The sequence below is a fragment of the Notothenia rossii genome, assembly GCF_949606895.1.
Source record: "Notothenia rossii genome assembly, chromosome: 10".
Classification (NCBI taxonomy): Eukaryota; Metazoa; Chordata; class Actinopteri; order Perciformes; family Nototheniidae; genus Notothenia; species Notothenia rossii.
This window is the reverse complement of record NC_136908.1, coordinates 31,848,914-31,864,152: the sequence shown is the minus strand read 5'-3', so window position 1 is coordinate 31,864,152 and position 15,239 is coordinate 31,848,914. Positions and strand designations below refer to the sequence as shown.

Genomic DNA, 15,239 nt, shown 5'->3' with positions numbered 1-15,239 from the left:
TCACTGTGACCTTTTGACCTGTGCTGGACTATGGTGATTTGATTTATATGAATGCACCTGCCAATTGCCTGGTCAAGTTAGATGCTGCGTATCACAGTGCACTGAGATTTGTGACAAACTGTAAAGCATTAACCCATCACTGTACCCTGTATGCAAGGGCTGGTTTGCTTTCACTAACTGTACGGAGGCTCAGTCACTGGTACATTTTTATATACAAAGCCATGTTAGGGAAACTTCCATCTTATATCTGCTCCCTGATCTCACGGAAAATTGTAAGTGGCTAGTGCCTGAGATCGAATGCTGTGGTTTTATTAAATGTGCCAACTGCTAGGACTGTCTTAGGGAAGACAGCTTTTAGATGCGCAGCTCCTCTGTCTTGGAATAGTCTGCAAATTAAATGGAAACTGAGCAATCTGGTGCCACTAAATGTTTTTAAAGCTCGGTTGGATGCTACTCAATCGGAAGCTATTGGTACCTGTTTATGTGGATAGTTATGTAAATGATGCTGTATGATGTCCTTTTGTTGTTCTGTTTATGTTTTTATGTTTCATGTGGAACCTACTTGAGCAGGTCTCCCTTGAAAAAGAGATCAATGATCTCAATGGGATACACCTGTATAAATAAAGGTTTGAAATTAAATTAAATGAGACTCATCATCATCATGTTCTCTCTGCTGCTGCTGCTGCTGCTGCTGCTGCTGGCAGCTGGAAGTGAGTCAACACTTATTATACTGCTGTTTAACAGGATACTCTGTCATATAACTTTTTTTTGTATTTGTACAGGTGTGAAGTGTGAACAGTTGACACAGCCAGCCTCTGTGACTGTGCAGCCAGGTCAACGTCTGACATCACCTGTCAGGTCTCTTATTCTGTTAGTTATTAATAATAATAAAATTCAATAACGCGCTTTAACCACTAGGTGCCCGTCTATCAGCTGTGCACCGTTATGGTGTAAATACTGCCTATCTACCAATTGGATCAAATATAAAAGTCAGCCGAATTACTGTTGATATTGCAAGGAGACATATTGTGTGAAAATAAATCTAAGATGTTGTTAAATGGCTGATATATTTGTGATCCACGTCACGTTTTCAGTTTTGGCGGCAGTTCTTCCTGTTTGTATAGGAGTCTTCTCATCAGGGCTCTATAAATAGATAACTACGGCAGATATGTAATATGTAATGCAGCCGAACCATGTATTACAATGCCGTTATGTGATTAGCTCCAAAGAGAAAAGCAAGCAAACTCGGAATAAAGTATTATTATTTTTTTTTTTTATGTTTTCGGAATTCACATCGCATAAACACCATTTCCCAACGTGCATTGCGGCTAAACCATGAATCACCGAGCTGAGGATCTTGGTTATGGCTAGAAAGGATCCGTCTTGTGTAAAACTCTCGCGAGAGTTCGGCTGAATGTCACGTGGCTGAATGTTTACGTTTGGCAGGCAGCCTTTCAGTGAGGATCGTTAACATCAGTTGGCCACAGCAAATGATGGTGAGAAGCTAAACTATCTATTAATTATGTCAATGACAGGGAGTGTGATTGTTGAAAAGCGGTCTTGCTGGTGTTCAAAGAAGAATGAGAACACTGTAGATCACCAACACTATGGTTTATTTTTTATTCACAGGCAAGTCAACGTTGTCGCAGTAAAAGTCCCAAGATAGCTCCTGGTGCAATAAAATGTTCCCTTGCAGTGTTTTACTATTATGTCTGATGTTTCTCTATTAATATTGCTGCTGCATTAATGTGTATGTTGCATCATGTTACTGCTGTAGATGTGTTTCCGAGCCGCTCCGATTACAACGAGAGTTACAACGAGAACGTGACGTCATATTTACAATAGAAGGATCCTTTCTAGCCATAACCGAGGATCTTGCCTACGTCTGTTTCCGGTATTGTTTTTGACGGATGTATTTTGTTATACACACATTCCTTCACATTTCAATTAAAATGTACATTAAAATATTTCGTGAGGCTTTCTAAAATGTTTTAAAATATAACTACGGTTCGAGTTGAAGAGTTTATAAATTAACATGAACCGAAGCTGTTGCCTGGTAACGCAATCGTGCAACGTCACGTCCGTTAATTCCACATCGATTTAATAAATGAATGTAGCCTTTGTATCTGCTAAAAGAGGTGCCGACCAGCTGGGGCAACAGAAAATTGGCGAAATTGAGTGTGACTATTACAAATGAAATCATTATTATATTAATATTGATAATAATAACAACCGACCGTCGGGGTAGCATTTGCTTGGCATTTCCGGGTATATCTCCACTGGTTGGGCCACGTTAACAATACTGTGTAATTGTCACGTTTGAAGGGACGAAATCGTGACACCTTCACGTCTCCCATCATGGTAAATCGTCACATGTTCACGTCTTGCCGTGATACCGGGTTGTGCTGACCATGTTCATGCCTTTATGACAACAGTGTACCAATCTTCTGATGGCTACTTCCAGCAGGATAACTCACCGTGTCACAAAGCTCAAATATTCTCCAACTGGTTTCTTGAACATGACAATGAATTTTACTCAAATTTCACAGTCCACAGTCATCAGATCCAAATCCTACAGTGCACCATTGGGATGTGGTGAACCAGAGATTTGCGTCATGGATGTGCAGCCGACAAATCTGCAGCAACTGCGTGATGCGATCAGGTCAATATTGAGCAAAATCTCTGAGGAATGCTTCCAGTACCTTGTTTAATCTATGCCATGAAGACTTAATGCAGTTCTGAAAGCAGATGGGGGTCCAACCCATCCTAGCAAGGTGTACCTAATTAAGTGGCTCGTGAGTGTATTACTTAGCTCAATTTTTATTGTTAGTGTGTGTCTGTAGGACTGGAGTAAAGTCTAGACACATTCTTTGGATGTAAGCATTGGCTAATTAAACAGATCATGATTAAATGACATGATGATAATAAGGGTGATCACCAAAACCTTATACCAGGGGTGGGGAACCTCCGGCCCTCGAGGTAACTCGGATCTGAAGGTGACTGATAACTGCTAATGGCATTTAGTTGAATACCAGACATAGTAAATGCAAAGCAGGATCATATAAAAAAAAGGTAATAAACAAGCCATTCAATCGTAATACTCGTTTTAATACGTTGACATGCATACAACACAATAGACTTGTTAAGTCCTGTTCGTTGTCCTGTTTGTTGTCCTCATCACCGTCCTGTTAGTTGTCCTCATCACCGTCCTCATCACCGTCTTGTTCGTTGTCCTCATCACCGTCCTCATCACCGTCCTGTTCGTCGTCCTCATTACCGTCTTCAATGTCTTCCTCCATCATGAGAAAAGACGAGTCCGATCCAATACAGCTGTAGGTGCTGGTGACTCTGCTCAGTTTCTGCTCCAGAAGATATTGATGGTGTAAAATACAGCAGTGCAGTCCCCTGTATCCCTCTTCTGTTATATCGCTTGGAGAAACAAAAATAAAAAGAGAAAATGACAGTCTATGGAAGGCAACTTTTAATTAGCATTGATGTTGGTTCCATATAAGCAATTTGAATGTTTAACTCCGAGGCTGTATATTAGCTAAAAAGATTTGTGATTCAGAAAAAATGCAATCATTACAGATGCTATTCAGTGATAGACATTTGACACTGGGAGGGGGGCAGTGGCAAATGTTATAAATCGGTATTTGTGGAACATACTTTGGTTCCTGATGTCGTCTTTTGTCTGATGAAGGAGGTGGTCCAGTTTGTCCAGTGCTTGCCTCAGATTTTGACAATGCTGGGTCATCTCCTTCACAATGATGACTTTCTCCTCTTCCATACGCCTGACCAGCATAACCTGGTCAAAAAGTCGCCTCTTTGTGCGCAGGTTCACCACTATAATGGAAAAAACACAAAATATCAACCACAATGGTAAGGCTAATAAAACAAATAATATCAGTTTGTATTCAATCTTTTTAACTTAAATTGACCAAAACCTTCAAATCTGGTCAAAAAAAATTCAACCTCGCCGCTTGCTGAATTTTTTCAATTGTTGGCAGAATTACATTCAGTATGTCTTGAGATTCAACATTAGTATGCAGTTCAGGGTGGTCAGGAAGGGTTTTACTGTTTCCATAGATATGCCTGTCCCAGTGAGACTAGACTATTAAGACTTGATAGGGCAACATCATACAGACCTTTCAATATAATTATTTCAAAATGATTTGTTGTGATCATGATGATTTGTGACACCTATGTTGACAGCTCTGTGTTACATTGGTGATTGTATTCTAGTACTTCAACTGAATTTATGGAATATCTAGGGCAAACAAAAACAAGTTGTTTCTTACCATCTCCTTGCGCCTCCCAGGGCAGAATGACATCCTCAGACAGACCGCATGCTGCTTCTGTGTCAATTTTCTCTGAACAGGCATCAATGGTGTTGTACTGCAGTATCCTCTCTCTGAGTTTCTTCTTGAGCTCTGTCAGTCTTCTCCGTTTGCGTTGCCTTGTTTGGTTGCTGTCTGTAAAGTAAAACAAAATACAAATAAACTAATATTAATAATACAAACAACAACAACAAGAAACAAATATAGTTTCTAGATAACGTAATAATAAATACCATTTTGTCGATAGAGGTCGTGTTTCTTTCTTCGGAGGGAATAAATAATTTCATCTATTTCTCTCTGGAGCTCCTCTTGGCTACTCTGGGCTCCAGGTTTCTCTTGAAAACAGAAACAACAAGGTGTAATCATAAAACATGAAGCCAAATGTTTGGAAATATGGAACCAAATCTATACCACAGTGATCATATAACATACCAGTGGCTGCCCATTGCTTGACCTCCAACACCCACTGCTCCGTGTCCTCCAGGGAGATGTTCAGCTCTTGCTTGAGACTCTCAAGATTGTCCACTTCAGTTTGTGCTCTCTGTGTAGTCTGGTTAGAATGTTTAAAAGGAAAAAGTGAATATGCGTTCCAGTTGGTTGAGAAGGTTGTTTTTTACTGAATTCCTTTATGCACATTAACTGACCAGACAACAACATGAAATGCTAAACACCTTCTCTTCAAGGTTGGCAAATATCACCTTAGTGTCCCTTTTTTTTCAAGATCAAGCAGGATTAACATTATTATTATTATTATTATTATTATCCAGAAATTCAGATGAATCAACCTATAGTGCTTTATTAAAAACAAACAGAACAAAGACTCTCTTGGCAGAATAGTGTGCCATGGCAGCACCATCATAATGAAATGATTGCAGAATACATTCAATTCAACAACATATAGCTAAGGATGGTGTTAAATTACTACAACAAGAAACTCGGATATTCTTAATATACATTTTGAAATGCAGCATGGACGTCTTACTTTGACAAATCTCTTTGAGAGTGTCTTGTGGAGATTCTCCACCTTCCTGTGGTTCCATTGCATAGCCAGCACGGTTATCATATCTGCTCTAGCTGTAAACACAAAAACATGAAAATTCATATGAGCTTTACAATGTGGCACTACTTAAAACTATTTGTTTTCCTCTACCAACCTGATTTGGTCATGTATTTTGTTGTCAGAGCTGCCCTTGAGAGGAAGCTGTTAACCTGTTCCACTTCCTCACCGACAGTATTTCAAGCACCTTCCTGGCTTCTGCCACCCCACTTCACTTGCTCAGAATCATAAACAATGAGATCTAGCTATTTAGTTCAATATTATAATTTCTTGTACTGTACATCTTTAGTTAACATCAGTGTCAGGAGCAATTTCAGAAAGTTAAAATGTTCTGAGATTGAATTATGCTTTGAACTACAATGTCACAACTGCAGTTATTTGAAGCTCTGTTCATTCATTATTTCTACAGTGCTGATATATTTACTAAAATAAACATAATGGGTTTTGGAAGCCTATCCTTGTGACAGTCTGTTTTGTAACAATTTTGTCAACATTTGTAACTATTACAATTATTCCACAGGCTTGAATAGAATATACTACATGATATTCTTATGTGCACTACAATTTCTAAAACATTTGAATCTAGTGACACAAATGTTTAACTTGCATACTGTACCTCGCATTTGCCTTTGTGGGCCTTGGCGTGCATTACAGAGAGAAAAGGTTTCATCTCTGTAAGTGGTTGGAGCTCAGGCAACTTTGCTGCCATCTTCTCCAAATAAGGCCAGTACCTGTAATGACAAAATCAATTAGCTTTTCCAGTTGCATGATGGCATAATAGTAAAAAGATAAACCAGGTCCTTAAAATTACCAGTACAATCCTTGTAACCAACATCAGCATTTATCCAAATGAATGCTTTTTTTGCTTTACATCTACTGGATGTGCAAGAATTAAATAGATAACACGTTTCCCACAACACTTCCAATTTTGCAATAGTTATAACTACCTGCAGGCAACATCCATACAAAAGAATGTTGAATTCGCAACTTCAGCCAGCTCCTTCTGCAGGAACATTGGGTAGGCATATATTTCACCACGGTAGTGATTTAGGCCTTGTAGTAAGATGCCATGTCTGCACACAGCTATTTGCAGTCCTTCCTCATCCACCTTGGCCCTGGACTTGTGTGAGGTTTCTCTGCAAGCTGTGAATGTTGCCGGTCCACAAACATCACGACCACTTTTCTGAAATAGACAAAATCTGTTACATTTAACCCTGTGCTAAGAAAAATAAATAAAGGGTTACGGGATTGAATAGATTCTTACAATCGTCATCTGGCTCCTGATTTTGTCGACAAAGGCAGACACTTTACTGTCCTGGGCAATGAACAGTCCATCAAATAGAGACGGTTCATCTGTCCTGCGAAATTCGAGAAAGACATTGTAAGCAACATTATCATACATACATAAGTTTGATTGTGTCCTCTATTTAATTTGGCCAATTTGCTTTTGCCATAACATTTTCATAAATGTGGAAAAGGTCTTTGTGAATTTGATCTGTGATTCTGTGTAAAGTCTTTTGTCACCATTATTTAACATTAGTGAAAAGTTTACTGACTTCTTGTAAAAAGGTAAAAATAAAAGTACATCCTTTATATTGATGGGCATGGAATAGGGCAGAGGAAGGCATAGAAAAAGGTTCCTGGGCAATTTAATACATTTTTCATGAAGCAATTATATCCAAAACTGGTTCTTAGCTCCAACATATCCAACTAACGTCAACCATTTAACATTTTAAAGTTGAGTTAACTTTACAGGCGTCATATGTAATAATGTTTATGAATTGGATTTATATAATTATGTGTAATTTCAAACCAACTATTATTTTCTGATGGTCTACAAACTTTGGAAAAAGAAATTGCAGAGTTGGGGAAAGTTAAACATTTCAGCAAAGACATTCAGCTTAGTCAATAAAACAACAACTAAAATGAGAATATGATTTCACTGACCCTCTGGACTTCTTGAAGCGATAATGCTTTCTATTGCCATCTACAGCAATAGCCAGCATGTCAGGTGTGCATGCTGGGCATTTAAAGGGCTCCACCAGGCACAGATCTTCTTGTCTGTAATTACAGAAGGCAAACTCCCGAAATACTCTGTGGAAGGTATCGCTACAGATTCTGCCTGTCTGGAAACAAGAATGGTATTCATTTGGTTAATTAAAAGTTTGGTATTCAAAAATCTTGAAAACCACATTTTATTCTTACCCTTCCTGTGGAAAACGATCGATGTTCAAGCATTTTTATAAATACTTGCTGGGATAATGCTGGGCTGGCCAATTTCATTTGCTCGAATGATGTGAACACATCATACTTAAAAATAATTTTGCAGCTGTCGGTTGCTGGCCAGTATTTGTATCCCAGCAAGTCACCTATGCTCGGGGACCATTTGGCGGAACAAATTGGACAGCACACAGAAGGCAGACGAACCTTGTATGGACCTGAGAAAAAATATAAATGTGCAATTTGACAGCTATCTATGTAATGTAGGACAAAAGTATAATAGTAATCCTGTATTTCTGCTTGATCGTCTTCTGGTGGCAACAAACCATTGATAGTCACCAACACGGTCTGCTTTCCTGGGATGATGGTGAAATCTTAGCTTGGACCACAGAAGCAGATTTGGGATGGTGGAGGAATTGGAAGCAGACACACTGCAGCAAAGACAATTTCAGAGATTCATATGCATGTTAGGACATGTTAGGACATGTAGTCAATACAAATTGAGACATTTTAACAGTTAAAGCAAACTTTCGTACATGGTGAAAATGATGCCGCTGTATATGTTGTGCACATTAGGAAACCATGGTAAGGGAATATGTAATACATTATTTGAACCCACCTTGTTCACAGAGTCCATATTGGCCACTTTCATCCACAACCACTAAGGATGTGGGAGGAATAGGTCTGTAAAACCCATCAAACATGGCTTCCCTGTCATGTAAGACATGTTTACCATGGATAATAGGGTCACATGCCGGACAAAGAAAGGGAGTTCCTGGTGGAACACAGTCCAAGCACCGGACCACAGCATCAGCAGTTTTGCATTGGAGACAGGAACGTGTAGTGACAATCTCTGCAGCCAATTTCAAATTAAGGAGCTCTGGCATTGCAGCTCTGAATTTTTGTTCACGTTTCAACTGTCTTTGGGTCCATGTTGATGCAGTGGGTGTTTCTTCTGATGATGCAGGGACAGTGAAAGAACCCAACAGGTTTCTCAGTGTCTGAAGATATTGATCTAAAATAACAAAATATAAAACAAATCATGGAATTTAGTTTAATTAAAAAAAGATATTCCATACATGGCTTTTCACTTTACAATGTATCATGAACAAAGCTATTACATACTACAAACAATTACCTACATTTCAAGTTGAAGGATAATTTAAGAATTCATTGTGCATACCAAGACTTGGGACCTGTAGAGGAATCTCATGTGTCTCCTCGACCTCTGGGGACTCCTGAGAGCTGGAAGGTTTAACTGCATAAAACAAAGTACGATGATATGGGAAACATTATTGAGGACCGACCAACGACATTAAAACTCAATGAAACACTAGAACTAGATTATATTTTACAGACCAGATCGATTCTTATTCCAATGTTGGGCTATAATGTTCCCATCCAGGTCCCTCTTCCTCCAGGAAACATTTGATCCTTGCGTTATTTTCTTTGGTATCTTCGGTATCTTCGGTTTCTTTGGTTTCTTTGGTATCTTAATATATAAATATATAAAAGAGATTATATATTTCCCTTAATTGTTGCACACACATCTTTTTAATGTGTGTGTCTTTTATCATTTGAGTAGATGTTATAATACATATTTGGATAATGTTGTACTTGCCTTATTTGCCAACTCATCTGCGAGGGCATTCCCTATCTCTAGCCATTCATTCAGTTGCTTGGATGCCATTTTTAAGTGAGGATAAAAAGGGCAACAACAAACAAAGGATGAACTGACATACAGGGAGGGAGAAAAACAAAACAAAAGACAAGAAAACGAGAGGGGTGAAAGAGAGTAGGAAGAGGGATATGGCTCTGAAAAGAACCGTTGATTTTTTTATGATAATAGGCTACTTCAAATAATTGAATTGATAGATGACCTGAAAAAAACCAAACAGATCAACTCAGATTAGCTGTGCTACCATGTAATTTAATTGTTGCTTCATAAATAAGCATTCGCCAAAATAAAACTGCAGACACCAAAATCAATCAAGTCCCAGGTAAATCAGTAATTACAGGGAAATATATTTCTCTTTTTAACTAGATGTGATGCTTTCACAAAACTTAAGTTGAATTAGCGAATGTTTAAAGTAGTAAAACAACTATGACCTGATGATATTCAAGTGTTGAACTTACCCTAACTATCATTAATGCAACATGTTAGGTGACATTTAGAAGAAAAAAAAAGTGTGTGCATTATGAAAAGCGCCATGTAAATGTCAACTATTATTATTATTATTATTATTATTAAAATGCCATTTCCTTTCGCATTGTTTACGGTCATATCATGTCCTGGTCTGGTTAGCTGAATATACATACTTTTGCCATTGTTATGTGTTATGTCACGTGCTACCAAGGGTTTTGTTTTCAGGCAAGATTTTAGCTCCTTTTGTGCGAAGGAGAAAACTCTCCCTCCAACTTGTTGTAGATGAATCTTCTTATATTGCAATACATATCCATTAGCGCATATAAGCTAAGCGCTAAGCTAAGCGCTAACCTTTACAGCCATGCTATTGCTAACAACAAGCATTCGCCTATACTGCCTATGCCACGGGCCAGCCCTAAAACGTAAAACTGAAATATCGTGGTTAAACATGATAAGTAGAAAAACGACAGGATTAATTAAAAGCGTAAACAAATCAAATGAAATACAGAAATCAGATTTACCACTTGTAAAGCTCTGACGCTCTTTAACAATTCTTCTTCTTCTTCATCTTCTTCTTCATCTTCATCTTCTTGGCTCGTCGCACTTTTATTGATGCGAAAGGTTAAAGTTCACGGGATTACGATCGTGACAAAACGTGACAAAAGGTCGTAATAAACTGCTGCTAGAAATGAATAGGGGGAAAGCTACGTGGCTATGGGTCGTAATATCGTGATCAACACTGCTTAAACAATCGACCTATTTGGTCGTTTTTTGTAGGAGGACAGGCTTGGAGGAAGATGTTTTCAAGTTTCAAGTCTGCTTAAAGTCTCAACCAGCCACAAGGAGAGGCATCCTTTCAACAGTCTGCTCTGTGTATGACCCACTTGGATTTCTTTCACCATTTATCTTCACTGCAAAGCATGTCCTACAAGAGTGTGCAGTTGTTGTTGTTGTTGTTGTTGTGTGAATCAAAAAACGGATAACAAGAAGACCTAATACAAAAAGCGTTCTGATTTTGGTTTTTGAAAACAACTTCATTCAATTTTCCGTTTTGTATTGAAGAATGAAGAAAAACAGTCCGGTGGACCGGAAGTTAAAGAACATATTTCAAAATAAAAGACACGAGGATATGCTGTAAAAGTTAAATCCTGGAACCCAGAAGTCTGACGAGGATACGTTTATCTCTGCATTCACATGCAGATATGCGTTTATAGAGATCAATATAGTATGCAAGCACTGCGCATAACTTTATTTCACTGACTTCCGGTTTGTACTGTGTCGGTAAATCCAGTGTCCAACTTATTGTTTTTCTTCAACAAGTTTGACTACATAAGACAGAGGAACAGTATGTGCATTCTTAATGAACATACTTTGCATTCTGTATGTTTCAGGGTGTTATGCTACAGGTCCATGAAGACAGGCCCCACAGTGAGTTCAGGATGGAGTGTTACTGACAGTGTTTTAGTTACCGTCTGGTTCAACATGTTCCTGGGGATTTGGCTCATTTTAGACATGTTAGACACAGCCAGTAGTAAAACATCAACTTTAATATAACTAGCACAAGGTAGCTACTCACCAGAAATGGACTGACTGGTCTGTGTGTGCTGCACAGAGGTCACAGTTGTGTTTGGTTCCTGTTCTGCTGTTAAAGAGTTATTTTTCTTCGTTCATAGTATGAAAGTGAATCAATTCATATCAGTCTGTATGAGAAGTTGTAAGTATAGAAAACATCTAGGAACAAAGATATGACTTTGTATTTACTCCTTAAAATAGCACAATGTTAAGAAACCAACATCTTACCCTAAAATAAATAACACAAAGCAAACTGAATACATATTTATTTAGTTTCTCTTCTTACAGGTGGGGCTGAAAGACTCGACCCCCGTTGAGCTGGAGCATCATGGCTGCAGGTGTGACGTGTGTTAATCTCCTGCTCCAGTCACATGACTCCCAGTGGGTCCCCAGTACTCAGCTGTACAGAGCAGAGCAGCAGTGGTACAAACCAAGAACTATGGCAAGTCTGAGAATAATGTCATTGTAATTAAAATGCTAAAACTACACACTCATCATGTCTCATACACACATCATCTCATCATTGCTATATATTGCTTAAACCCACAGTGTGTAAAACTAGGCCCGGTAGAGAACATGGCTGGGATGTCCACAATCCAAAGCAGAGAACAATGTCAGAGAAAGTAAAGTGAGAGATTAGTAGTTATGTGAAAGCAAGCTATGCACACAGAATAGCTTATGTGTTGATGTCTCTGAGAGCTGAGAGCTGAGAGCTGCTGGATCTGTCTGCCCTCAAAGTGCCAGGAATCTAGGACTTCACTGCTGCTTCTGCACCATAGGTATCCCTGTGAGGTGCCACTAGTGGACTCTGCTCTCGGTAAAGTTCAAACTGGCAGTCCCTTGTCATATGAACATCACCATGACAGCTAGAAGTTATACCGCTGCCCACCACCATGCTCCACCACGACCAGATCTACCACTGTCTGGCTACAGACTACAACCATCTGCATGCGTTTTTTGTTGTTGTTGTGAACATCAACAGCTGCCCTTAAGGGGATAGTTCTGGTCTTTTGAAGTGGGGTAGTATGTGGTATATATATCCATAATCAGTGTACTACCTACAGTAGTCATGTGGAGAAACACACAGGAGCCCCGGCGCAGCAGAGCCATGTACTGCTGAGGAAATGGGCAAAAGCAACATTTATTTTATCCACCCAAAAAAGCTATATCAGTTTAAGTGTATATTATTTAATGCTAAAAATAGCGATTTGATTTCAGGTGGGCCTTCATTTTTGGGTGGATAAAATAGGTTTTGCTGCTGTGTTTTTAGAAAAATGTGATTATTTGTGGCCTATTACAGCTTTGAGCAATTACCAAGACACAAACTGGTACTTTTGGCACAATTATTAAACTCAAGTTGCCTATCATCTATTGAACAGATATGCTAAATCATAAGCACATCGTCTGCTTTACACTAAGTTTGATATTCCAAAATACACTTTTTGCAAATAACTACTCACTCTTATTTAGCCTACATTAGATACGTTATTCAAAACCAACAGCCTGTGTGTTGTTTGCAAAACACTGCCACTGAAATACCACACTCAATTATCAAGCCCCTGCACCCAGAATGCACATGTTAAAATTAGATCACTTAGAAACCTGAGCTTGAACACTTTGTTGTGCACAACAATGGAGGCCAATCTTGGAGAGAGAGTTAGAGGAAGAGGCAAATGCAATATACTGTATTTTGTCTTCAGTACCATACAGTAACTATGTTCATGTCATCTTCACTCTCAGTAAAGTCATTGTGTCTGATACTGTTATGAGTATTGAGAATAAACCTATTTGTGTGTTTCCACATTGCATGTGTTCATTCATAGTCCATATTTACAGCGTGCTACAAATGAAAATGCCTAAAACTTTGACTTGAATGTCTTGTTTATTAATCAACTAATGGACAGTGTTTCAATTCAGTTCATGTAAGCCTTACACACACTATTTTGAGCTTCTAGTGATTATGGCCTGCATGTCTTTCTGTTCTAACTCAGCTGTCGGCTTCTTAGCAGTTTAGACAAACATCACATTAATAATGTAGACAAAATAATTTTATTATTATTATTATTTATTTGGACAAAATAATGCTTAACAACTGTTCCATTACTGAGTGAACTGTTATGGGGGTCGACTGTATGATATATTGTTCTCCCGCTTGCTGCTTGGTGCAGGTGAAAGTAGGGTGACAGTCAGCGACGTGCGGTCAGGGGAGGCAGAGCCTCACCTGTCATACTCCAATGTAACGGAAAAACAACTAAAGAAAAACTAAATAATAATAAAATGTCTCCACTGATCTGTGTTGTAAATGTGCTTTATGTATAATTCCAATCGCTTTTTAAAGTCAAAATCAGCAAATTTGCCGAGCTCCGCTACAACTACAGGTAGCGATGAGAAGTGAGGCAGGGACGAGCTCTGCCTCTCGTAAGCCCATAGTAATTTGCTGGAGCGCGGGCACTAATTTAACGCGGCACTTATTTTGTGAGCGCGCTCAAGCCAGTTACTGTGGGGTGAGGTGAGGCACAGATGAGCTCTGCCTCACCTCAGAATGCGTCACCCCACAGAAACTGGCTGGAGCGCGGGCACTAAGCGCATGCCTGTTACCATCTCACTGTATGTCACCAATGTAATGTTTGTAGATCCCTTTATTACATTCATCCTCGCCATCCATAGTCTCTAAATAACTTATTTCATGTATATGATATTTAGGCTCGCTGGTCTCATCATACAACGGCAATGAAAAAAGCACCAGGGGAGGCAGCCATAACCTCTGCCGCACTGAAGGGGGCGCACATGAGCCCACAGGTTCTTGTTGCTACTGTTATTCTACGCAGAGACGGTAGACACAAACAACAAGCTAGACTTTTCAAATTACAGGAAGATAAGGAGGACTTTTAAAAAAAAGTAATAGAGATTGTTGTCCAGAAGAATAGCATGGACTTCATCTTCAAGTCAAGGTAAGACCACAATTGTAATGAAAATGGGATCTTACTAAGAAAGAACAATCCAATATTTAGATGTTGGGTATCCTTTTGTTGAACGGTCTGTTTAAAATGAATTGAAGCATCAGACTAAAAAAGCTTTTGAAAATCGCCGAATATTTCGATTAAGGTCAAAATATACACAAGTTATTGAGCCGTTTCCGCTCTACATCCTGAACTCCTCCCTTCGATGCAATGCACTTCCGTTTTGGCGGACTGGGTTTGTTTTGCTAGCTAGCTCCGTTGTGCCGACAAAGCACTGATATCACAGAGACAAAGAGGATATAACAATTACAACATGAAGAAAAGTGGTTCGGGAACTACGTGTGCGGTAGTTGGTTGCAATCACTCGAGAAAGCACCTGAACGAGTGGTTAGATAGAGAGTGCTACGACCACAAATCAGCACCCAGCACCCAGCCATGTTGTTCATTAAATACAGATAAACACAACAAATACTGCATGCATTGTATTTTTTAATATTATATATGAATATTTTCATAGTGATGTAATTGTGTGGGCTGCTTTTATATTTTAATTTGTAATACCTGTTAGGATTAAACATGTGATCTTTCTTGTTGAAGCCATTTCTTTAGTTTCCTCTAAACAATTAATTCATTCAGTGTTATTTATGTACAGTATGAGCTTAATATGAATGATGAACTGTGTTAAAAGAAATTGTAGCACTCTAAGGAAAATATGAAATGCAATAATGCAATAACAGTGCAATAATGAAATTAAATTACATCAAACTTTATTTTCACTCAAACAGTACAGGCACATATGATATATTGCACAGCATAAAGAGATCATGTAAATTGTGCATTATGTAAACAACAGACAACTGTTGGCTCCTGTGGGCATGACCTAAATAAGGCAGTTTATTTTGGTTTTAAAATGCTGAGATATTTACTGCAGAACTGTAACCTTCCCT

General features: G+C 38.7%; 1 protein-coding gene across 4 annotated transcripts; it reads right to left on the bottom strand.

The window, feature by feature from the left end:
- Positions 1-2,888: 2,888 nt before the first annotated feature.
- LOC307021548 (uncharacterized protein) lies at positions 2,889-7,792 on the bottom strand. Of its 4 annotated transcripts, XM_079653754.1 has the most exons (9): positions 7,342-7,792; positions 6,659-6,752; positions 6,342-6,577; positions 6,011-6,125; positions 5,320-5,411; positions 4,770-4,887; positions 4,571-4,672; positions 4,299-4,472; positions 3,524-3,843 (listed from the first exon to the last, which is right to left on the bottom strand). In XM_079653754.1, exons 4-9 carry the CDS (start codon positions 6,015-6,017, stop codon positions 3,596-3,598), a joined length of 741 nt encoding a protein of 246 aa, XP_079509880.1. In that variant the 5' UTR covers positions 6,018-6,125; positions 6,342-6,577; positions 6,659-6,752; positions 7,342-7,792; the 3' UTR covers positions 3,524-3,595. The 4 variants fall into 4 exon arrangements, with proteins under 4 accessions (XP_079509882.1, XP_079509880.1, XP_079509881.1 ...); XM_079653756.1 differs by lacking the exons at positions 6,011-6,125; positions 6,342-6,577; positions 6,659-6,752; positions 7,342-7,792 and adding exons at positions 2,889-3,429; positions 5,492-5,623 and having other exon boundaries at positions 3,667-3,843; XM_079653755.1 differs by lacking the exons at positions 6,342-6,577; positions 6,659-6,752; positions 7,342-7,792 and having other exon boundaries at positions 6,011-6,302.
- Positions 7,793-15,239: the final 7,447 nt, after the last annotated feature.

Bases quoted from the DNA above. Each gene is read 5' to 3' on its own strand.
- LOC307021548 (XM_079653753.1), bottom strand. The intron at 4,888-5,319 runs GTAAGACGTCCA...CATTCTAACCAG, and splicing joins TCTCAAAGAGATTTGTCAAA to ACTACACAGAGAGCACAAAC. The intron at 4,473-4,570 runs GTATTTATTATT...TTTACTTTACAG, and splicing joins CGACCTCTATCGACAAAATG to ACAGCAACCAAACAAGGCAA.